At 42.9% G+C, this 23,439-nt stretch overlaps 3 protein-coding genes across 5 annotated transcripts; all 3 read right to left on the bottom strand.

Moving 5' to 3' along the window:
* Positions 1-8: 8 nt before the first annotated feature.
* Positions 9-12,456, bottom strand: zdhhc5b (zinc finger DHHC-type palmitoyltransferase 5b). 3 transcript variants are annotated; one of them, XM_070962328.1, is made up of 13 exons: positions 12,326-12,456; positions 9,254-10,718; positions 8,604-8,725; positions 8,230-8,387; positions 7,036-7,208; positions 6,810-6,912; positions 6,586-6,677; positions 6,002-6,134; positions 4,789-4,897; positions 4,542-4,648; positions 2,789-3,711; positions 2,664-2,687; positions 2,133-2,264 (listed from the first exon to the last, which is right to left on the bottom strand). In XM_070962328.1, exons 2-12 carry the CDS (start codon positions 9,400-9,402, stop codon positions 2,669-2,671), a joined length of 2,088 nt encoding a protein of 695 aa, XP_070818429.1. In that variant the 5' UTR covers positions 9,403-10,718; positions 12,326-12,456; the 3' UTR covers positions 2,133-2,264; positions 2,664-2,668. The 3 variants fall into 3 exon arrangements, with proteins under 3 accessions (XP_070818428.1, XP_070818427.1, XP_070818429.1); XM_070962327.1 differs by having other exon boundaries at positions 9-2,687; XM_070962326.1 differs by lacking the exon at positions 2,664-2,687 and having other exon boundaries at positions 9-2,264.
* Positions 12,457-13,412: 956 nt separating this feature from the next.
* On the bottom strand, positions 13,413-18,152 carry clp1 (cleavage factor polyribonucleotide kinase subunit 1). Its single transcript, XM_070962619.1, has 6 exons — positions 18,070-18,152; positions 16,875-17,154; positions 16,588-16,695; positions 16,368-16,487; positions 15,916-16,053; positions 13,413-15,382 (listed from the first exon to the last, which is right to left on the bottom strand). The coding sequence occupies exons 2-6, from the start codon at positions 17,145-17,147 to the stop codon at positions 14,696-14,698; spliced, it is 1,326 nt and encodes a 441-aa protein (XP_070818720.1). The 5' UTR covers positions 17,148-17,154; positions 18,070-18,152; the 3' UTR covers positions 13,413-14,695.
* Positions 18,153-18,835: 683 nt separating this feature from the next.
* On the bottom strand, positions 18,836-22,785 carry selenoh (selenoprotein H). The gene is made up of 5 exons (XM_070962813.1): positions 22,743-22,785; positions 22,192-22,318; positions 21,604-21,746; positions 19,879-19,998; positions 18,836-19,089 (listed from the first exon to the last, which is right to left on the bottom strand). The coding sequence occupies exons 1-4, from the start codon at positions 22,756-22,758 to the stop codon at positions 19,892-19,894; spliced, it is 393 nt and encodes a 130-aa protein (XP_070818914.1). The 5' UTR covers positions 22,759-22,785; the 3' UTR covers positions 18,836-19,089; positions 19,879-19,891.
* Between the last annotated feature and the right edge of the window lie 654 nt (positions 22,786-23,439).

The following is a 23,439-nucleotide window of genomic DNA, read 5'->3' as shown; positions in this document are numbered from 1 at the left end:
CTTTGAGCTTTTCATCAGTTTGACCTTTTTATTCTGAGAAGACATCTTTTTAAAAATTCTTTGTAAGGCCATTTTGGAAATGTATTTAATGTACTCGTTACAGATATTTGTGAAACTCGTTCCATTCATCACAGCCCACAATAGCAATATTTTATCTCACATAGAAGGATACTTACTATACCCACAGTTTCAGATTGTTCAGTGGCCACCGTCTTTGGCCAGAGCAGGAAGAAATGTATCACAGGTTCTCTTAATCTCCACACGAGGGCTGCTTGTGCCATTAATGACGCTTCTTTTCTTGTGGCCACCCACACGTGAACCGGGTGGGCGTTTGACAATATTCTCACAAGTATGCACGCCAGTGAAGCATTCAGCACGACAAACAAAAATCACATGCACACCAAAGACGGAGCCTGGGAGGGTCGAAAACTCGTAACACAGTCGTTTGGGTTAAGCGATGAGACTTGTGTGCTTCAAGCGTGTACTTCACCCCCAAAGACGTGCCACATTCAGCCAGCTTTGACATTCTACGGCAAATACTACTGTGGGCCTTGCAGAAGAAAATAAAAAAATAAAACCTTTACTGCAATGCCCAATCATGAAAGACACAAACTCAAATACGCACTTCCCTTCCTCTGATTATTCCTTTCTTAAAATGGCTGAGTTAAAAAAAACGGTACCTTTACAGAAGTTTTTTTTTTTTAATGAGCAAGTCAATCAAAATCTAATCTGCCCTGTTTTTTTTTTGCTCAGAAAAGTGTAAAAAATAAAAACCGATAGAAAAAAACAAAAATGCGCTTGCTTCACTATCAATGGTTTCAAGGCAAAAAAAAAAGAAGAACTAATTACAAACCAGTCCCTCCTTAGAAATCTGTTCAGTGGCAAATCACATTTACAATTTCATTTATAAGTTGTTTTTTTTTCATAAAAAATATTCATACTTCCTCTTTTCTCAATAACAGAACAAACTGGTCGAGAAACTGGTTTGAAATTGTGTCTAAAACTACAACGTTGTCTTGTCTGGTGAAATAAATAAGCCCTTCCCCCGCTGCCCCTGTTTGGCTGGCCATCTGTTAAAGGTATAAGGTTCTGCTAGCATCTTGACTGACTCACAGACAAAACATTACAGAAAAGAAGGAAAAAAAAAAAACACCAAAAAAGACATACAATGATCTTAAAGCTACAAACAGATTTTGCATAATGTCTCTAGCATAAACGTTACAAGCGTACATTCCACAAAGATGCTTGTGCTGCAACTGTGATTCAGAATTTCTTTGTGGCTTTCAAATGTGAAGCTCGACCGTTTGCCACTGCAGCTGTCCGCCACCGGATCATCGTTCTCTTTGGACGATGTCACTTCCAGCAAAGAGCTCATGAGTGGCTGATGCAGCCATTAAATATAAACAGGCAACTGATTTGAAATCGCTTTCATGAATAATTACACACACTACACCTGCCACCCTCATCAAGTCATCTTCAATACCTGACAAATTTGACCCAATAATCTGCAAGATTTTATACATTTATATAAAACAATATTTAAAAAAAAAAAAAGGATTTGTAAAACTAAAATGATACTGTGTTTATAGGTTCGTCTCTCCATGACACTTATCGATACACAGGTTGTGTGGTCCGTTCAGGCAGAGGAGGAAACGACGTTGCTATTGGTCAACGGTCCTAAATCCTCCCTCTTTAAATTCTACATCGACGGATCAAGGCCATCATTTCCTTCGGTGTCGGACACGGTGGTCAATACTCTGTGTGCTAATGTACCAAAGAAAATCAGCAAATCATTGAAAAGCTATGTGTGTTCTATTGACATATCTGTACCCAGCCGTGGTGATACAGTCATATCAGCCTATGGCTCACAAAGTGGCTAAAATGGAGACAAATTGATCCTGTGAAAAATTAACCAGTGCCACCTTTTTATTCTTTGATCAAATCTGAAAGGCTAGCAGAGAAGAGTGGCCAGTGGCGTTACAAAGATAACAAAGTGGGTACCGGACAGGCCTGCTCCTTTAGTCTGTTGCCGCGAAGAACAGTCATTTCTAAAGGGTCCTGCAGTCGTGAATAATATCCAGCTCAGGTAAGTGGAAGTCGTCCAGTGACTTTTCCCCCCTTTTTCTCCTTGTGATAGACCATGAAGGATGTCTGTCACTCAAACCGATATCTCGTAAGTGGTCCCTCCGACACCTGTCACCTTCTTCACTCCGCCCCCTGGTTTGGATGTGGTGTGATTGGCCAAGACTGGGCGAGAGGTGGATCTAATTGGACAGTCGTCAGGAAGGGGAGGAGGGAGGGGAGTTGGGGGGGGAGATTAGGGATGAGGACAGAGGATAAATGGATGTGGAGGTGAGTGGTTCTATTTCAAAAACAACATCAAACAAGCACAAACAGCAAAATGTTTCTCTACCATTGATCTTTTAAGGCATTTGGTAACTACACTGAGTAAGAAAAGGACCGGGACAGAAAAGGCTCGAGGACAGAAGTAAATAACTGCATGGCTAGACATGCTTCCTCAGAGCTGAACACATACTGGCATGCTGTTAACACTAGTGCACACATTCCACTGGCTGAACCAACACAACTTCCACACACACGTCCAACTGCTAAACACTGAACAAGCAAAGACTGGCTGTAAACTGTAAAGGAGGAAGACTCACACAGATCAGGGAGGAAGAGGAGGGCTGACACAAACCAGGGAGGAAGAAGAAGAGGATTAGGAGGAAAAGGAGAACAAGGAGGAAGAGTAGCAGGCTGACGGATCTGGCGACCGATCACTACTCACTGTGGAGCCTGTTGCCCTCCTCCCCCTCCCAGCACAGCGCCTCCTCCTGCGGGCCGAGGTTTGTGCTGAGGCCCTGCCTCCCCAGTGTAAGAATGGGACTTGCCGAGGGAGAGGCCACGAGGTGGCGGGGAGACAGGGGGCTCTAGTGAGCGTACCCCAGGGGAAGAGGATGAAGAGGAAGGGTTACGAGAGGCTCGGGAATAAGAGTCCTGGTTATGATGGAGCAGGTGCTGGATCTCAGGAGGCCCAGAGGAGGGAGGGGGCGGGCTGACGGCACGCAGGTAGGCTCTGTGAGGGGAGGAGAAAGTGGCAGAGCCCTGGAGCAGCTGCCCCTCCCTCTGCTGGGCAATCTGAGCTGAGAGGAAGGGTGACGTGTAGCCCTGCAGCCGGGTACTGGCTGACACCACCTCAGGCTGGCCTGTTGTAGTCGCTGAGGGAAACAGAGCATGGGGCTTCTGCGGCGACAGCTCATGGGCGGCCGACTCGAACTCTGGGCTCTCGGATGGCGTCAGCAGGCTGTCGTAGGACAGGCTGCCATTCCGAGGCGTCTGATTGGCCAGGCTTTTGTAGCTGGTGTCTGTGGTGCCTTCTGATTGGAGCGTGGCCAGCGGGTTATGTGCAGTGTGCGCTGAGCGCAGGCTGGAGGAGCGGGAGCCGCCAGTGGACAGAACCAGAGAGGATGGGTAGGAGGTGTAGGAGCGCCCAGTCAGGGAGTACCCTGACATGCCCCCCGACATCCCCACAGCAGTCCCGCCATGGCCTCCGGGGCCCTCACCTCTATCCCCTCCCCCTCTGCGCGCCCCTACACCTCCCCCCACCACTGTGGCCCCGTCCAGGCTGCTCGGCTCCGAGCGGTAGCTAGGCTGACGGCTGGACTGGAGGATGGAGGGAGATGGAGAGTCAAGACTCTCTCCACGGATCATCTGAGGAGAGGAGAGAGGAGGAGAAACAGACCAAAGGTACAGAGGAGGAGAGCGGGAGGAAGAGTATGATGAAGATGAAGGCAGGAGTGAAGGGGGGGGGGGGAGAAAGATGAAAATTACAATGTTACCTAAAGGATAGATAACATAGCACCAACAAAAACAGCTTTCTACAGATTTCAACAGAAAAAAAAAGTGGTGGGGAGAAATTGGATGCTTGACCGGTGCTCTACTCCATCATCACACTACTTGACTGGAAACACTGACTGGCTTGAACAAGCACTGACACTGCATGTCAAAGACTGTGTGTATCAACACGTAAATGGAAATACAAATACATACAGTACATGAACTACACATTCCAGTCAATGCAGTTTCAGGGGAAAGGACAGATCCACTCTAACACACAGAGACAGCCAAAGGGATACACACACACACAGATGACACTAGCTGAGACTTACTGATCGACCGATGGCCACTGAATGATCAATTTAAAGTAAAAACAAAAAAAAGAGGGGCATGGTATTAACCACAAAGGAAATCAGAAGGGGCAGGGCATATCACCCCCCAGACCATCTCTTACAGTAATCTATGGGATATTGTTTGTTCACTTCTGTTTGTGCAATAAGGTTAACCGCATGTTTTTAACAAAAGCTCAATGCTATGTAATAATTAACAAGGCTGTGAGTATTTAAAACAATATTTAGATTTACACGTCTCAAATGTCTCTGTGGTTCCACATGCAGTTGACTTCACTCTAAGATGACTGTTCTGTTAATGCTCTTAATAATAATTCAGAGCATTGCTCCGTGCAAGTGTAAACTGAAATGTACCTTGTTGGGGTGTGTGAGGGCAGTGTGGTTCCTTCCTGGGCTGTTGTAGGCTGGTCGGTACTTGTACATTGAGGGTGTAGGTGGAGCTTCAGTCAACAAGCTGCTCTCTGAGTGGAGAGAAATCAAAAGTGACATTTGAAAGAGGTGCGTCTGCCGTTGGAAAACATTCAGCTTGTTTACGAAAGTACCACGGCTGCACTTTGAGGGTTCGCTTCTGTATGCGCGTGTGTGTGCGCAGGCGTCTCACCCTCCGTGTCAGCACGAGGCAGGCCAGGGTAACGAAGCTCCGGCTTTGGCGGAGGCGGAGGCTCTGCATCAGCTGACTGGCTCTCCATCTGATCTAGACTACTCTTGGACTAGATAAGACATGAAGAAAAGTCATGTTAGCAAACATACAGCATCACAGGCCGCGTGAGGACGGACAACAGAGCTGAATCAAAAACTCATTCATTGAAATGAGTGATGAGGTTGTCTGGCGAGGTCGACAGTTAGAAAAAAAAAAAAAACCACAGGGATGTCCAGCCAAAACATTGGAACTCATCATTTGCTGCAACACAACGCAACATAATCAATGTAAAATGTTCCAGCATTTTAGCATCTGATAACATTTCAAACTCAATGACATGTTTGGTAGGGCTTTTTGGTATTACATTATATAAAATCATCAAAAGGCTACTTTGTCCCTCATCCAGTGAGCGTGGGTGGGCGGGGCAGCCTCTCTCCATGCTAGTAATACTGCACACCTGGCCCAAAGAGAGGCAAAGGACAATGTGCAGCATTTGATTGGAGTCAGGTGAATGTCATCCTCTCCAGTGGTGCCAAAAAGGTCAAAAAGTTTAGGGATATGGTTTGGAAAACATCTTTTCAGTATTTCTCCAAGTTAGAACACGCCCAGGACATGCGGATAAGGGAAGCCTCACCTCTTCTACATTCATCACAGCAGGGATTCACATCTTGGTAAATACCAGATAGTCTGGCTTTGGACACACAGGCCCTTTGCACAACCATAAACTGTAATAGACAGTGACAGGCACAGCTGGAAGACTGAATCCCAAACATCATCGGGAAGATGCTTTATATCTGTCCTGGTTGTTCCCAGTTCCGCAAACCCGCTGTACATCAGCAAAGCTCAGCATCAGAACAGACCTGTTACTGATAATTATCTCTAAATCAATCCTGGACCCAACACAGACACGCTAATAGAGGACTCATGACCTGACCAGCGGGCTTATTAAATATCCTTTGAGCTGGCACCACAAGCAAAAAATGCAGGGGTGCTCAACAATAATAACAATAATCCCGTGACACAGGCAGACTGAGCAGGCAGAAACGCCCTCCATGTTTGCAGTAAAGTGTTTTCCCATATGTATGAAAATGCAGGACAACATCTATGGCGCTCCTGCATCCACATTACAGCTTGTTTGTTGTTGGTTGTGTTTGTTAGGTTGAGCATCACTCACCCTGGTGCTGTGTCGGTCATTCTGGATTCCGTTGTCCAGGACCTTGGCCTCTAGCTGGGCCTCAGTGAGAGGCGGTCTAAGAAATGGTGGTTGTACTTCCATTGCCTGAGGGCTCCGCCACCGGCCCATGTATCTGTGAGAGGGACATCGGCAAACATTTCAACCCTAATTCAAATCATACAACAGGCTGAGCAGTACATTGCTCTATTAAGAAATATCATCTAACACCAGACGCCACACAAGTCGAATGAATATGATTTATGTAGGCGAATAAGCATTTGCTGACGCTATCGTGCTGACTTTTACTTCACCAAAATTCAACATGGCTCCTTTTTATGAGTTGCGCTCTCAATCCAAGTTAACCATTGATAAAAACTGTGGGGGTGGGGGTCATGAACTTTTTTTGGCATACCAGAAAAAGTTTGAGAACCACAGCATGAACGAAACAGACAAGCAAGAACAATAAAAGAGGGAGGGTGGAAAAGTGGAAGGAGAGAGAGCAACGGAAAGAAAGGGGCAGTGGAAAAAGAATAATTGTGGAGCAGAGTGTTAAAGGAGGGGAGTAAACAGAGAGGGAGGCTGACCTGGGGGCCTGGGAGCTGCAGAGCACATGTGAAATATTCCTCAAGCAGCCATTGGTGAAAGGGTTGACACCTCCCCGGAACTTCCCTGTCACCTACAGTGAGAGGGAGGAGGAGGAGGAAAAAAAAAGATCCAACGGCAACATTGGTGACACAGAACAGAAAATATCTCTCTTGGTGAATTCAGTGATGTAAAATGTGATGTAAACAACCAGCTCAGTACATACCTGTTCATTTGTGGTCCTACCGCGGGCCACTAGCACTATGTGGAACCCAGTCAGGCCAGCGACTGGGACAAAAAAGAGACCGGCCACACACATTACAGCCATACTGAGAGGACAGGGTCAAGAAGATTACAACAAATAAGTGAAATACATGAATACCAGACTAAAAATCATTATACAAAAAGTTGTCCTGCATCTTTGTGACTGCAGTGAGCCAAGTGAAGGATACGTGACAGCAGCATGTGGCGTGTCCAGCTGCTGGCGGTGGTGCAGGACATAAACCAAGCCAAAGCCAAATACGTTCATGATATGGGTGGTCAGTGATAGCAGGAAGAGGAAGAAATAGCGATAATTCCTTCGACCAATGCAGTTGTTTACCCAAGGACAGTGGTGGTCAAAATCCTGAGAGAGCACAGGGTCACAGACAAGAAAGTGCAGAACGGAAAATAACGATGACAAACAAACACTGCAACGCATCAAAATCAGATGAATAGACAATTTCTATCTCTAATGCTCACACAGGAGACTAAGAATAGATCAGATCTAGGTTGAGCAGTCAAGTCACACAGGAGTTTATAAAAGCTCACTGTGAAATCAGGACTTGCTATTTAAACGACAAGACAGATTACACACACAGGTATTTGTAATGCAAGTAGCTTTTTCAAGAATTAGTGCTGTCCAATCCAATCAATAAGTGAAAAATATAGGAGTAGCAATAACCCTGAGGCAAAAACGAGCCTATATAATCACACGTCACCCTATTCCACCCAGTTTCCCTGTATGACTTTCACTTACATAATACTGTGAAATAAGGGTGTACTATATCATATCATTCACAATATTAATGTTTTAACTTTTAATATGATTAAAAAATACTAATAATATTGTTATAATGGCAATACTCCAACTCGATGACGTCATATTAACACAACAAAATGAGATGGCTGAAAGTGAAAGTAACATTGCTACCGGCTTCCCGGTGGAGGAGGGAGCGACTTAAGTCGCGTGGAAGTGTTTTGGTGACAAAAGATCAGACGCACAACAAACCACAGTAATCTGCAAGAAGTGCAAGAAAACTGTAACAACAAAAGGGGGCAATACAAACACTTTCTTTCACCACCTCAAGCAGAAGCACCCGGGTGAGTGTGAGTGGAGCCAAAAATCCCGCAGGAGAGCTCAGCAGCTATTGTCAGATCTAAACCAAGCAGACAAACTACACTGGCTCAGCAAAGCATCACCGGATCTTTGACAAGTTGCGCTCCATATTTTGTCCTATCATTATCACAGAAGAAATATTGGGATATTTTTTCAGGGCCTGTATCATCCACCCCGACTGTGAAAGACATTTATCTCTAATATACTACTGTGTGTGTGTGTGTGTGTGTGTGTGTGTGTGTGTGTGTGTGTGTGTGTGTACGTGTACCTCCACACAGTTGTCACAGACTGAACAGTGTGAGCAGCGCGGTGGGCGGTAGAAGCGGCAGGTTGAGCACCACTTCATGCGCACCTGGATGCCTTTGATCTCCACTGTCTTGTAGAGCGGTGCGCGGAAATCATCCTCTTTATCCTCATCCTCCTCCGCTACAGACAAGACACACACAGTGAGGCTTTACTGTCATCATAACACCAGATCTTATGGTCTCTCTCTGCACACTCAATGAGGTATTGCAGTGACTTTCTCGCTGACCGTGGTCGTTACATCACACACTTAGCAGCATTGTGCATACATCATTAGTATGAGATAACTAACTTTCCGTGGCAAAGACTGACATACGAACACTGTTCATGCGTGTTTACCTCTGGGGAAGACTCCAGGGTCCATGAAAGTGGCCATGCAGAAGTTGGCAAGGGTGAAGAGGAAGATCACAGCAATGTAGATGGGAATGACAGAGGAAAAATACTCTGACAACCACGGGCACCTGGACAGTATGAAGAAGGATGGAAACTAAATTACAGTTTGATATATAATTGCTGTAACTACAAGTATGTCAAAGTCTGACATATTTTCCTTGTCTTCTCAATACAGAGACAGCAGCAAGTCGATGTTACACAAGCAGGCTCGAATCCCTGCACTTGCTGGCAAGACAAAAAGCAAGAAACATTCCATCAATGAAAGCTGATAAGTCTTTGTGCAAGTTTACTGCAAAACAGCTCCAGTAAAGCTCTTCAGTGGCCAAAAATGAAAGGCTGTGTGTGCGAGGAACTGTTTGAATTCAAGTGCTGCAGAAAAGAGGGCAAGTAAAGGCTAAACAAACGACAAAAAACATCAGGACATCTTCAGATAAAACGGAATGCATAGGGGTATTTACACGTGCAATCAGCAAACACAAATATGTAAAAATGTTATTAGTTATGCAATGACACAATTTTACACCACGTCTGATTTACGGTGGGCCCTGATTTTTTAAGTGTGTTGGCGCGTATGAGCGAAACAGAGAGATACTTACGTGAAGCAGAAGAAGAGGGTGGTGGACCCAACAAGGAAGGTGGTGGCCGCAGACACAGGGACATATCGGCTGGGCCGAAACGGACGGGGAGGAGCAGAAACAGGGCCACCTACTCCTCCCCCAACCCCCCCACCACTGAAACCCGGCATCAGAGACAGAGAAAGAGGAGAGGAAGACAGAGAGAGAGGTAGATATCTACTGTCTACCTACTGTAAAGGGTGCTTTCCAGGTCAAAATGACAAATATGGGGTTTGTTTGGGAGGAGGGGCCATGACTACAGACTGGAAACCAACACTATGCAAAGCAGCAACTGAATGGAAACATGTGGGATTCTCTGTGTCCAGACGCTAAATGTCTCCCAGCACTAATACAATCGCTCAATAACAGAGGATTCTTCTTTTCAATTTAGCAATATATAGCTTCTCTTGCAAGTGTACAGCTTGTTGTGAAGATTTAATTTGTGTGCATAATCTTAAAAGGCTTATAAAAGCAAAACTATACAAGAGCAATATGATACAAAAATATGTGTAGGTAATTCATAAATATTTTTGTATGGCTTTAAAGTAACTGTATTTGGTGCAACAATATAAATAAATCTAATCTTAAACTGCTCCCTGGCACCAGTGCAACCTTACCACAGCTGTGCATGAACACAGAAGCACAGACACGACTACAACTGGAGCAATCTTGGTTTGTCTCCACTGCCGAAACTCAGTGCTTACATTAATGCTTGTCACTGTGCTTGAGTTCTGATTCTGCCTCTCAGAGAAAATGAATGCAAAAAGAAAAGACCAAGAAAATTATAGAGGTAGTGGGTGGATGGCCAGCAGGCTGAGAGCAGAAGCACATAGAGGAGAACAGGCAGAGGATTGAGCGCAGCAGCTGCTGATGACTTCTGTGATTGTCCCGAGAGGGCTTATTCAGGCACTGGGTGGGTGGAAGAAACTGAGGATAGCGGCAGGAGGGAAAGTTCCAGCATTTCAAACTAAGTCAGCAGGGGAAAACAAATAAACAAATTCACTTTTAAACCAGTTGCGGGAAGCTACTTGATATCAAACAAAAGTCCAGGTGGAATTTCTCCTTAAAAACCTGCTAAAAAAATGTTTTAAAAAGGATGCCTAGCCTTGCTTTGACAACTAAAATAGCTCAAATAGCCAAGCAGAGTCCCTTGGATCTTTTGAGACCCCTGCCTTCAGTCTTTGTGTCAATATGGGGATAAAATCAACTCATTCCAAAAAGAAGCGCCGTGTAAGTCAGCGAGGTGTCACCGCACTTGGCCAGGTCCGGGTGTAGAGACCTCTCCCACCTCCAGATTCTCTGCAAATAGACCTCCTTTCCCATTTTGCTCTCCAACAAAGCCATGCGCGGCAGTGGTGTTACATAGTCTGATGCATTTTAGTCCATTTTCTCCTTGTTACCCCGCGTCTTTCATCCACTGGCTCTGCGGGTAAACTGTTGGATGACACTGTAAAAAAACAACAAAAAAGGACACTGTCAGGCGGCAAAACAAATGTTACAAATACTTATGGACAAAATGAGTCACTTACATTAATTGGCAACTACTTTGGTAATCAACACATTTTTTAAGCAAAAATGCGAAATATCCTCTTGTTCCCACTTCTTAATTGTAAAGATGTACCACTTTGTTTGTCCTACGTGATGGTAATAATAAAGGCAATTTGAAAAGGTCAACTTTGGGCTTTAGGAAATTGTGATGGGCATTTTAATGTTCACTGTATTCTGACTGTATTCTGATATTTTACAGACCAAGCAGTAACTGGAGAATATACCTGGCAGATTAAATTGACAACATAAACAGTGGTGGTCGTACACGTAAAAGCAGAACGGCAAGCAGAAGTATCTACAATAAGACCATGTATAAAAATTTCTTTGTAAGGTCACAGGGCAGATCATCTGAGGAAAAAAAAAGAAGTTTCACTCTGATTTCACAACAATCAGTCTGACTAACTAAACATGTTGGCCTTAAAAGCTTGTGTTACCCTATGTGTACACGCATTACTCATAAACAGAGTTGTTCAGCCGCCTGCTGTTGTTGAACAGACAGCTGTCATCTCAATGCCCTCAGGTAGTCAAATGAAACACCTCCCACTTTTGGAAATTCAAAACACCTTGGAGACAACGATCTGTGACGGGGGTGGCCGCCTTTGACACACACACACACACACACACACACACACACACACACACACACACACACACACACACACACACACACACACACACACATCAGACTAATTTCCCTCATCTCCAAATGAAACTAGTCCGTGCGGTGTTAACACACTGGAAAAGGATCTGGAGTAACTGTAATCTGATAGTTTGGACACACCCCTCTTCTCAACAATCATCAATACTCACAAATACAGAGCTGTGGCCAAGGCAGACAGTGAGTGTGCCCGTTGTTAATCACCTCATCTGCCCCACTCCCACTCTAATGGATGTTAATCCTAAAATCTCCATGTCGAGCCTTGCCTGTCATGTCACCGCAACAATCTGCAGTTCGCAAGCTAACTACACCGTTAAGTGGCCGGCCCGGCTAATTTAATCAATTTTCCGTGCAATGGTGACACACTGACATTTGCTAACTGATATCTTGTTTAAACCTGTAGCACTGGGCTGCCAATCACTTCATCTTTGAATCATACGTTGAAATCGACCAAGCGTTAAACAACAGGCCAGGGCAGTGCTCGGATTCAGTCAAGGCAACTAACGTTACCACAATCTGCTCACAACACAATGAGCCTCATTAAGATAATCTTCACTTTTTTAAACTAAGTAACGATAACAGACTCTGCGACCTTTTAGTTGGACGTAACATTGGGAGATTTAAACGCGACCCATACTTACTAATCAGTTAGCCCTTACCTAGCCTCGAAAGTTTTTTTGCGACACTGCTCAGTCCTTTACCACCGCTAAAAGAGTTAGCAACGTTACCTGGTTAGCATGGAAGCTTTACACTCGCAGAGTAGCTTTAATTAACGGCTGACAAGATAACTGTAGCTACGTTCAGCGAAACAGTCACCACGAAGAGTAGGTTAAACAAACAAGACATACCTAACAGCGAAAATGCGAGCTGTCTTGACTAGGGTGTGGATCGGTCGTTACAGTCCTCGCTTACTTAGCGGTTAGCAAACTCGTTAGCTTGCTTGCTAGGCCGACATCGGAATCCCGGAACTCGTCTGTCGTCGCTCAGGTGGGATAGACAGCCAATCAGAGACAGAGGGGGTGTGGTCTCAAGAAACAGCCCTGCATCGTCATATTGTCGTGATTTGCTATGAGGAAAAATAACAGTTGTGATCGTCTTCCATTTTTATTACCGAATACAGTTAAAAGAATGTGTCTTAAAATGGTAAACAAATATTACCCAAGAAGAAAGAACATGTCTACTAATTTCACCCTACTAAACCCATTTTTGAAGAACCGGTTTTACTGAAGAAACTTATTGAGTCAGGAGTTCTGTCTGGAAACTTCAGTCAGTTATAAGTAGTCAATAGTCTTCGCGTTTCTGTCATGAAATACAGAATCATTTTACATTTATTCATTTGGCGGAAGCCCAACACAACTGAGGTACAACAGTAGAACAAGAAGACAGATTTCACTTGACAGACCTGCAAAAAGTTTGCCAGTGTTGTAAAAAGTAAGTGCATAGCAATGTTTATTTTCCCTTTAAGATGAAACAATCTGAGAGTATTAGTAAATTTTACTAATAAAATCTGAGAGTATTAGTAAATTTTACTAATACTCTCAGATTGTTTCATCTTAATCAATTTAATTAATTCATAGACATACTCAACCTGTGACAAGGGGTTGGAGGCAGACACTACCTCACTTGAAGAGGTCACCAGTCGCTGCTGGTGTAAAGGCAGGGCAGTCTCTTGGGTGTGGTAATGACTGAGGTCATCATTTCAAATCCCCCGAGCAAAACCCAACCCTCCTAAGAAATTTCTGACAGGTCTCCAAAAGAGTAAACTTTTCATTCACCAACATTTCATCCCATTTTCCTAAATAAAAACCCACCATCTTTCATTTGTGTGTAATGAAAACTCCTTCTCAAGTCCAACACATATCATTCATCAGTGGCAGCGAAGGCCCTGTCTAAAGGCTTTGAAGGCTATGAAGGTAATGACCAAGAGTCCAATTATGACCTGAAAGCTTCACAATTTATTCTTAAATATCTACTCAGCTACTAAGCTCCATCTGAGTTAAATGTAATTCACAACAAAGCTGTATGAAAGGAGTATAAATCAATAATGTAATATTCCTACAAAAGTTACATAAGATCGGCCAATTAAACATTACAAATCATTCATTCCCTAATCAAATTCAGAATTCAGAATTCAAAAGCGATTCAGCACAAAAATAGAAAAAATGAAACATGTACATAAACAAATAAAAGGGTTATCAAATTGAATTACTCTGACATTAAATTCTCCATTCGGTGGGCCCTTTCTGTCAGTAGGCCCTGCACAGAGACACTTTATAACTTCACAAATGTGAATGGACAGAATGCATTAGCATGTAATGCTACTGTCATTAACATTATTTATTATTTCTTATGAAAGACCAAACAAGCAATACAAATGTGGAATTGAGAGAGTGTTTTAGTACAGCAGCTCAGTTGAACAATTTCTGTGTGAAGTTTTTCACCACAGATCCCAGATGGTCAGTTCAAATCCTTCGCAACAGACCCGCCTACGATTAAGCCAATGTTTAAAACAATGGCAAAGAGAATAAAGGTTTAAAAAAAAAAACGAACATGCCAAATGTAAAAATCATGACAGACGTTATCCAGTATTTGTCTGGGCACCACATGGCATGTTTGAATGATTGCAAAGGCATGTAGGCTGGGAGAATATTTGATGACCGCTGGGATGAGCTGTCAGGTGTTTGGAAAACTTGTTTTTTTGGGGGGGCTGTAAAAGCCCAGGAAAATCCGTGGAAGTTTTCCCAGGCTTGATTAAGTTGTAAGTAAGACACACAAATGTTTTCGTAGCTCGTCTACTCATGTGAAAATAAATGTGAACTGATGTACAGTGCTTGTGTAGGATTGAATGCTGACCATGGAACGAGTACAATTAACACAAAACACAGAACTTTTTATGTTTAAAAATGTATTACTCAAGAGGAAAAAAAAAAACACCGTTTATAAAACAGATCATCACAAAAACAGTGAATGCACCAAAAGCAGATCCCTTGCCACCAACTGCCATCCGTACATCTGTACAGTGTGGTCGATAAAATGGGGTTTAATTTACAGCATCTTCCAATTTCTATACTTCAGTCTTTTTCTGTTTTGCCCTCTGTAGCTCTTGCAAAGCGTAACAAAACACAGCTCATCTATCACAAACTTCTTCTCAAGAGAAACCCTACCAAACATGACCCCCAATTCTTTTGTGACCAAGTCCTCTTCCCTGAAGTATTACTTCATTTCATGTCCATGAAGCGGATGTCCATGATCAGCAGAGTGTGTCTGGGCAGTGGTCTGGGGGCTGGGGACAGCACTTTCATCACCTGTGTCTGCGTGTCCACATAAGTGACCACAATAAAGCCGCAAACAGGGCTCTCCACTATACCCTTTCTAGCACCTTCCTCTCCATCCTCAGCACTGCTCACGCTCAGCACATGGTACGTGAGGTCTCTGCCTGGCGTCACAGGCACCAGCTTTAGCTGCGTGTCATCCTGAGACATTCCCAGTGGCAAGCACGAGTCCGGGATGGATGGTGCCCCAATCTTGTAGATGCGGACGTCTGAGAAGCGCACTTCAAAGGAAAAAGGGTAGAAGGTAACTCCACGGAAGCCGTAGAAGTACTCGCGGATCTTCTCATCCCGGGCATCCCGCCGGCACTCCTTGGAGCGCTCCACCACCCCTCCGGACTTGGGTAGGAGCACAACCCGCACAAAGTGAGGGAGGTCTCGTTTGAGTTCATTGTAGAGCCTCTCATGGTCCAGCACCAGCACCACATCAACCTCGAAGGCTGAGGCACAGTGGACCAGAGCCTGGTATCCAGAGCCCTTCACCCAGCCACAGGTGTTGATGATACAGCCTCCCACACTGGCCTTCCTGTTCACCTCACAACGCTGGGAAAATACCTCGGCCAGGCATGACGTCAGCTACGCATCATGAGAAAAGAATGGATTGAAGTTGGCAAAGACAAACACATTAAAGATGCACCAATCTAATGCCTGGTAACCGGATTTGGTGCACCTGTTCTCTTTTGGGAAAGTAAAACATGTTAGAAAAGGTGGGATACACGGCAATTCATTTTGAGTTGAATTTTATTTGTACAAAAAAGATCCGGCCAGCATCCTGGAACACTTCTGAGATTTGTTTGAGTGAGAGAGGGTCCTGTAACCTAGTTCAGTTTTGGAGAAAATATCAACGTGTAATCATCAGTACTTTATTGTGAACACAGAATTGGCTTTTCCATCAAAGAAAAGTCTTGAAAATGTTTGTGTATGCTGTCAATTAAGAGTCCTTTGAAAGAAAGAATCTGCAATTTAGATTAAAAAGAAAAACAAACTGCTATCAGTGTTCCCTAAAACAAAATAACTGATGACAACGCAGAGTATATTTGTAATTTGCCAGTCAGATTTTGGTCTCATGCTGTTACATTCAAAAACATGCGGAATCTTTCTTTACTCACCTTATTGTAAAGTTTGATGTTGGTCCCTGGTGTTGTAGAGCCGAAGTGGTAAACCAAAGGAGCCTGGACTGAGAAACCTTCCTCCAAGTCTGCTGGGCGCTCAATGCAGAGTGCCGACACTGTCCCAGGTACTGACACCTGAGGAGCAGAATGTACTGAAACACCCTCTGACTGATGTGGTCAACACTTCAAGCCCAGATACTATAAAAGACTGTGTGCATCACAAGCAGTCGGTCACTGATTTGCACCTAAAAGATCTTTCTTGACCAAGAGGAAAGGCATCATAACAATTCCATAAAACAGATACCATGTTTGCTGTAGATTCAGCTTTTATGAATTCAAGATGATGAGTCTGACTGACATGATGCAAAATAATACAAATATCATCCAGTGATGTTCCTCTAATTTCTGTTGACTGGGTTGTTGTTTATTATGACTCCAATTCAGCTTACCCCACTCTGTCCAACATCCAGTTCCACCAGTGTTGGCCTCCGTCCCACCCTTACAGCATAGCTTAATAGCAGCCGGCACACTGTTGACTTCCCCACATCTGTAGGTCCCACCACCATCACCTGAGAGGTTGATTAAATATTCAGTGTCAATGCAAAATGCATTCAATTGGATCTGACAAGCTTGCACATAGTTCTTTATTCACTACCCTACCTAACCTACCCTCGGCCCCCTTTCATTGTCACGCTCTGCTTGTTTTCTCATCTGTTCCAGGGCAGCGTGTGTGTTCAGGTAAAGCAGCATGGGAGTATCCTTGGACACATAAGCCACCTGTGATGAAGGAGAGACGCTGGTTATTTGAGCCTCACATTCATCAAGTGTCAAACTCCCAAAGCCACACAGGATTAAATGTGAGAGCATATTGCATTGGTGAGTTTAATCAAGAAGCAAACCAAAATACAGCACACACGAAAACAAATACTTGCATAGACCCTTCTCCTGGTGCTTACCTCTGGCTTCCCATAAAGATTCACACTGCAGCCTTGCCAGGTGAAAACTGCGATCTTGGACCCTGGTCCAAATGTATACTTCTTGTTGCGATTCAGCTCTGAGCCAAACACCTCTGCCATTCCTGTGAGGAGCTCCAGCTCAACTTGCTCTGCTGCTTCGCCGGCCTCCACCTCAAACCGAAGTTCTGTCTCCTTCTCCAGGTCAAACCTGGTGCTGACCTTCCCAGTTGTTGGAGCATCTTCACTCGTCTTCACTTCACCCTCTGTTGCCATTGACTGACTGACAGAAGAAAGTCTGTGATACAAATGCCTGGCAATAATGGCATACTGAAAATAATATCATGCATGCATACACATCACTACAACAATACAAGTTATCTTGGTGTCTCTAATGTCTCTTTTTGTTTTGTATTAATACATTTCTTTACTCTATAAAATGTGGATAATATTGACAGATGTTTGTCAAAAGTTGAGCCACAAAGGTATAGAACATATTTCACCAGGGATGTTCTTGACATAATCATCTCTTTTACACGAGAAACTGCGCCAACATGGCAGCACACACCAACACAGACTCACATAAATAAACACACGATTCATGCATTACTTTCACATATAGAAGACAAATTAGTACATGAGGGGTATGACAGAGAGCAGCTCCAGTTTGTGCCTCTGGCTCATGTTACATTAGAGGCACAAACTGGTTATACACTGGTTATACGAAGACAGATAAATGCTGTATTTAAACAATCAAATACTAATTTTTACAGTGTGGCGTTTGAACTTTATATTCACTCATGAAAGAGTTTACATCAGAGCCACTCAAACAAAGAACCAAAAGCATTTCATTTTATCTCGAGTGGCAACTCAACTCTCAACCTTACTGAGGGTTAACATGAAGCACGCATCTCTGCTCCTTCGCACCGGAGACAGTGCAGTCTTGGCTTAAGCGTTGTCTATAGTAAGGGTTATGTAAAAAGTTTTAAAGCACGCTTACTTATCGATAAGCACACTATGAGAGAATTATTAAGCTCGGTCATTCTAAGATAACGTTAGCAGACTGTAGCTAACAGCCATGCTAATATCAGTTGTAAAGACAGAATGTCCGCCTACAAACGCTACAAACGTCAGTAAACTACCCCCATATTGTCAAGTGAAGGTGTACGAGATGATTATTTTAATATATAATACTTACGGACTAGTTTCAAGCTTTATTGCAGAAAGAAAGTACGTTCCCAACTCTCGAATAACCGCTGCTTTAGCCGGTCGCGTGATGATGAGGTCACGTCCTGAGCAACCAATCGTGTTCAACGTTTGTTGAGGCACGAGTTTAACGTTAGTAATGCATTTTAGGTAAAGAAATTGTGCATGTTAGGATTTTTCCTTGTAAAACTAGCAGATACTCAAGTACCTTGTCAACTACACCCGAAAATAGTTTTATTTGAAACATAAACTTATATTTGTTGCGATGGAGTCAAGTTTAATCTTCAAGCTTTAAATGTCATTGAGCTTATTAAATGTAATGAATGATCTTTTATATCTTTCACCGTGCCTCTGAGTCTATTCAGAGCTTAAACGTCTTGAGGTGTATATTTTATGTTTTTAATCACAGTATCAGAATACATTCATGGTTGTATCAATTCAACTCAGTACAGCAAAACATGAGATGTTATGATTCATCTCTAAATTTGTCCAGTATGTCCAAGGAGGGTTGAATTGAGGGCAACTGAAAACATCTTGCCTCTCATGCAAGGTGTTTCTTCAGTTCATACTGACTGGTGGGTAGTCTCAGACCCGAAGACGCCACTGGATGAGAGGTATAATCTTTAAAAAACCAAGTGCAGTTGCTCTACATTCAACCACTCTTGGATAACCATGACCTGGATAATAGTCTTCAGGCATCTTCCCAACATACAAATGACTACTTGGCCAGAGAAGAGAGAAAAAGTAGAATCAATAACTAAGAAAAAACAAACACTTTATTTACCAAAAACAGACATTTAAGCACAATAAACTGTTGATAAATGGAAGAAAAACACATAAAAAACAGCAGGACTATGCATCAGGACGGTTCAGAGACGCTCCACTAGGTGTCACCATGTATCCAGAAGATGTGAGCTGTTGGAGCTGGGACCATCAGAGGAGGGACTGAGAGCATCCCATTGGTCACTCCTCATCATTCTGCTTCCTCGAGCCACATCTCCTGAAATCTTGGCTGAAGAAAGAAAGAAAGAAAGAAAGAAAGAAAGAAAGAAAGAAAGAAAGAAAGAAAATCTTGTTAAATGTTATTATACCACAGCTCCTCTCGCTTCACAGGCCTAGTTACTTATGAGGCCATCAGCATCAACCAGCAGCAGCATAAACACTTCTGCAAAGCATCTGGGTAAAATAGTTTTGACTGAACTGAATGAAACTGATTGCATGTAGTTTATTAAAACCTATTTCCACATGAGAAGAAACTAGGATGCATTTCATTTTCAGACTCACTTGCAGTAGCCAGCTAAAGCTATTGCCTAATTGCTGAAGGTTGACACTATGTCATAAGCTTGACTAACAAGCAGTTGGCGTCTCCCCGAGGCTGGTGACTCATAAAATGCAACAACATGAAAGGAAATCTCAAGTTTAGATTATGACACATGGCTCCGGGGGAAACATATGGAAATATATATAAAAAGGAACAGTGAATCTAGGCAAAATAAAGAATCTTACAAGATGCTGCTTAAAAACAACCAACAACCAACAAGCAATCTGAGTGTAAACTAAGAAAGCCAAAGGCCTTCAGTGAACATTTCACAGGGGCAGATGAAAATAAATGCTGATATCCATCTTTCCTTATCCTTTCCATGAAATGCTTTTCATATTAATTTACATTTTACAAAAAACCCAAACAACATTAAGCTAAATAACCTTTTGGACAATGACATTTTCAACATTAGCTCTTCACGGATATTGTATGTATGCATCTATGTTAAATCGCCCTCTTTCTACGTCTGAAATGACAAACCTTCACTGGATGTCTATTCAGCCTTCAGAGCCTCCTGTAGAGCAGCAACGACAACATCAGGTTGCGGAAACTTCAGTTTACGAGGCGGACCCTTCTTTATGCCAGTCCACAGAGACGTTTCTTCAGGGATGAGACAGAATAGAACAGGGTCAGTTGAAGTGACAATAGAGAAGATGAGCAATATTATTCATGTGTTACAAGAGCCTCAAGAGGATGGCAGTTCAATCACATACTTTCAGGATATTTTAAGACGAGTAGGCTCTGATACTCAAAAGCTAAGTGCTCAAAAAGTGAGCAGTAACTGGTGTGCAAACCTTCAGAGCAAAATGATCACATTAACACAATAAACACATGGCACACAGTGAGGAATTAGACTCAGGAGTAACGTGTCTTGGCACGTCTTATTCTTTGTGGAAACTTTTTTTTTTCTCTCTCTCTCTCTCTGGTGGCTATTCTGCCCTCCTGGTAAATGCAGCCTCCTGTAGACTGTTTGAGAATGGCTTAATGAGGCAGGAGAGACATTCACTCAGAGAACAAGTGTTGGCAAGATTTTTCTTTCTTTACAAATAAAACCAAACTATGTGCATGTGTTGTGAATGTATAATTGTAATCGGTTTATATTTCACCAAATTCTGTTTCATGTTTGTTCATACTTTTTGTGATTTTGATTTTTTGTGTGTTTATACTTGTTTCTGTATTTATTTTTGGGAGCTTTTATTTTGATGTGATGTATTTTTGTTGTGTGACCTTCGACCTTTCAGTTACACCACATCCAGTAAATTCGCGCTACCCTCCTCAGTCGTTTTCTGGATGCTGTGAGGAAAGGTAAGCATTACGGTGTTCCTGTCTATAAAGTGTTAAAATATAGTGAAAATGCTAAATAGGGTTACAAATTTTACATGGTACAGGTCACACATGTTACCGGCTGCTTGTACATTTATTTTGAAGTTTGTATTTATTTATTTATTTATTTTATCAGTGCAGCACTTTTATGAAGCATGCTAAGTTACTGATCTCAAGTTAAGCTAAAGGAGCATGGCGGCAGTTTTTCCACGCAGGTCGTTGTATTGTTCCCTTGTTTTTTAAAGGTGTAGTTGTGGAAAGCTGGTCATGAGAAGCTGCTGTACTGATTTTTTATGTGCTTTGCACAGGTATGTGAGCTCCCTTTATGTTGTTTTTGTACACAGTTGTTCTTGTAAAATATAAAAAATTGCCGCTGATGGGGTGGAAAATGCCTCCTAAATTGCATATTGTCATTGTAATTGTACAGTTTGAAAGAGATGTATTTTAGTTTATTGAGCAGTTTGAATGATTTTGGTGCTTTATTAATCAAATAGAGTAGCAGTGTATGAAGTAGTAGACCTCAGTCGTTTTCGGACACTGTGAGGAGAGGTATACTGTAGCTGTGGAAAGCTGGTCATGAGAAGCTGCTGTAATGATTTTTTATGTGCTTTGCACAGAGAATAATCCCCCAATTCAGCAAGGCAGAGGTTGTCCTCGTCTCCTTCCTTACCACCCACAACACAACGCAGAGCTGCAAACCTGAGTGTCAGACCAGACCGGTTACACATGGCAAGCAGTTGTTAATTTAACACTGTTTTTGTTGTTGTGATTTTGGTGAAATGAAACTACTAATGGGTACAAGACCCATGGCACATGGCTGAGAAAGATGGTTTTCCCTTGGGGACAGCAAATGGCCGGATTTCCCCTATTCGCCCTCCTCACCTTTGCCTCCGTCCAGCAGAGTGATCTCAAAGCTGTTCCTGCGGGGTTTCTCAGGGTTGAGGACCACAGTCAGCCCAGGGTGGGCAGCCAGGAGGGCAGATTTCACCTCCTCAGCATTACGCCCATACACTCGTCAGCTCTTACTGTCAGAAATAACAGATTGGCCATCAGGTGGACATCTGTGCAGGCTACTAAAGATATCCATGAGGAACAAGGCTGCATATGACAAAGCAGCGACACACATTTACTCACCTGCTGTCCTTAAGCACAAGCTTAAAGCACACTAGAATCCAACATATCTATTTTGTGTGAACTTTGAAGAAATAGCTAAACAAAACCAGAACTACACAACTCTTAATGCTGCCATGAGTATCTACATTGAAAGGTTGCTCACACACTAATCAGTATCAGGAGAAACAATAAATTCAGTAACAGCAGAGGAAGATGAAATTTCAACTTACTTTTGAGTACTTTTAACATTTTAGTAAATTGTTAATGTATTACTTTCACATGTGATTTACTGCTTAATAAAAGTTAAATATATAAGTACTTATTCAGGCTACATTGTGCTACCAATAAATTGCTTACCAGTGTTCAATGGTCACCCTTTGGCCTTCCTGGCCGCTCTCTCCCTCTCCTCTCTCCTTCTTCTCCTCCACGGTGAGTTTCTCCTCCTCAGCCTGAACTTCAGCTTTGCGCTTAATCCCTCGACGACCTAAATACACGTGATGTTCGCTGCATGTTTGTTGTCATGACAGAAGCCGCTTTCAATAACGTTAAAGACTAATTACAGCGTATGTGTTGCAGAAGATAACGTTGGACGTGGCAGCGAGTCAGCGTAGCCGACATAACGTTAACCTGCTAAACACTTGTGTGATTGAAGGCATTCACTGGCTGATGTAAATCTTTTCGACAAATAAAGTTTTAATGATTTGTTCCACTGTTGACCATGAAGCTAGCTAACGTTAGCTCGATGATAGCATGCAGCCTACAGGGAAGGTTTCAGAAAAAAACAATAGATGACAGCCGTCATGTAACACGCTACACCTATATATCAACCAGACAAAATATATCACATCTCTTTAATGTTACTAAATTACGCAGTTGTATTTCTTCTCAGCAGCACATAACACACCCACCTGCTTTAGACGCCATTGCTGCCACAAAACTTTCGCGCGCCTTTCGACTGTACCAAAATAGTTGGCCAAAGGGGTACCGGACGAAACCATTATTGGAAAACAGTTCCGCCGATCTTCCTTACTGATACTTGTTAAATACGACAAAGAAGCTTGACGAAGAGGCTACCAATGGGTTTTCTTCCGTTTTGTCTTTTGTTTCCAGCCATTGTATCACAAATTATTTGACAATGACTTAAAATGCTGCATGTAATGTAACACATTTTGAACAAGTTTTCAGTGAAAAGAAGCCACTTTTGATACACAGATGGTGTGTTGGGACCTCTGACAGGCTCATGGGAGTTAGATGTTTGTTGGTCTCATACTTGCGTCATCACATTCAGACCTAAAACCTAGATACACTTTGAGATCAATCCCCCCCATCTGACTATTCCCACTGAAGATCTGTATAATGTCCTCGGCAAACAGTGGGACAGATGAATATAGGTCCCTGGGTTAAGATCCCTTATTCTCTAAGTGTATGATTAATCTCCAAATGTAGACTTGGGAGGGACGTCTGAAAGACAGCATCCACAACAAGCAAAGATTAAGTGAGAGAAAGCCCTACATAGCAACAGATGGATGTGTTTGAGTACTCCAAAGTGAAGAGCAAATATGGTGTTACCGGAATAACAATACTGTATTCCCGTGTCTTCCACAG

Source organism: Chaetodon trifascialis, chromosome 5 (genome assembly GCF_039877785.1).
Source record: "Chaetodon trifascialis isolate fChaTrf1 chromosome 5, fChaTrf1.hap1, whole genome shotgun sequence".
Classification (NCBI taxonomy): Eukaryota; Metazoa; Chordata; class Actinopteri; order Chaetodontiformes; family Chaetodontidae; genus Chaetodon; species Chaetodon trifascialis.
This window is presented reverse-complemented; position numbering and strand designations above follow the sequence as displayed.

What these genes read in the sequence shown, in the direction of transcription:
- clp1 (XM_070962619.1), bottom strand. Translation starts at nt 17,147, where the DNA reads ATGGCAACAGAGGGTGAAGTGAAGACGAGTGAAGATGCTCCAACAACT. An exon ending in ACAATGAAAGGGGGCCGAGG is followed by an intron (nt 16,488 to 16,587) that starts GTAGGTTAGGTA and finishes TCAACCTCTCAG; the next exon opens with GTGATGGTGGTGGGACCTAC. An exon ending in ACATCAAACTTTACAATAAG is followed by an intron (nt 15,383 to 15,915) that starts GTGAGTAAAGAA and finishes CATGATGCGTAG; the next exon opens with CTGACGTCATGCCTGGCCGA.
- zdhhc5b (XM_070962326.1), bottom strand. Translation starts at nt 9,402, where the DNA reads ATGCCGGGTTTCAGTGGTGGGGGGGTTGGGGGAGGAGTAGGTGGCCCT. An exon ending in CCCTGGAGTCTTCCCCAGAG is followed by an intron (nt 8,388 to 8,603) that starts GTAAACACGCAT and finishes TCTTGTCTGTAG; the next exon opens with CGGAGGAGGATGAGGATAAA. An exon ending in GGAGGGCAACAGGCTCCACA is followed by an intron (nt 2,265 to 2,788) that starts GTGAGTAGTGAT and finishes CTGTCCAATTAG; the next exon opens with ATCCACCTCTCGCCCAGTCT.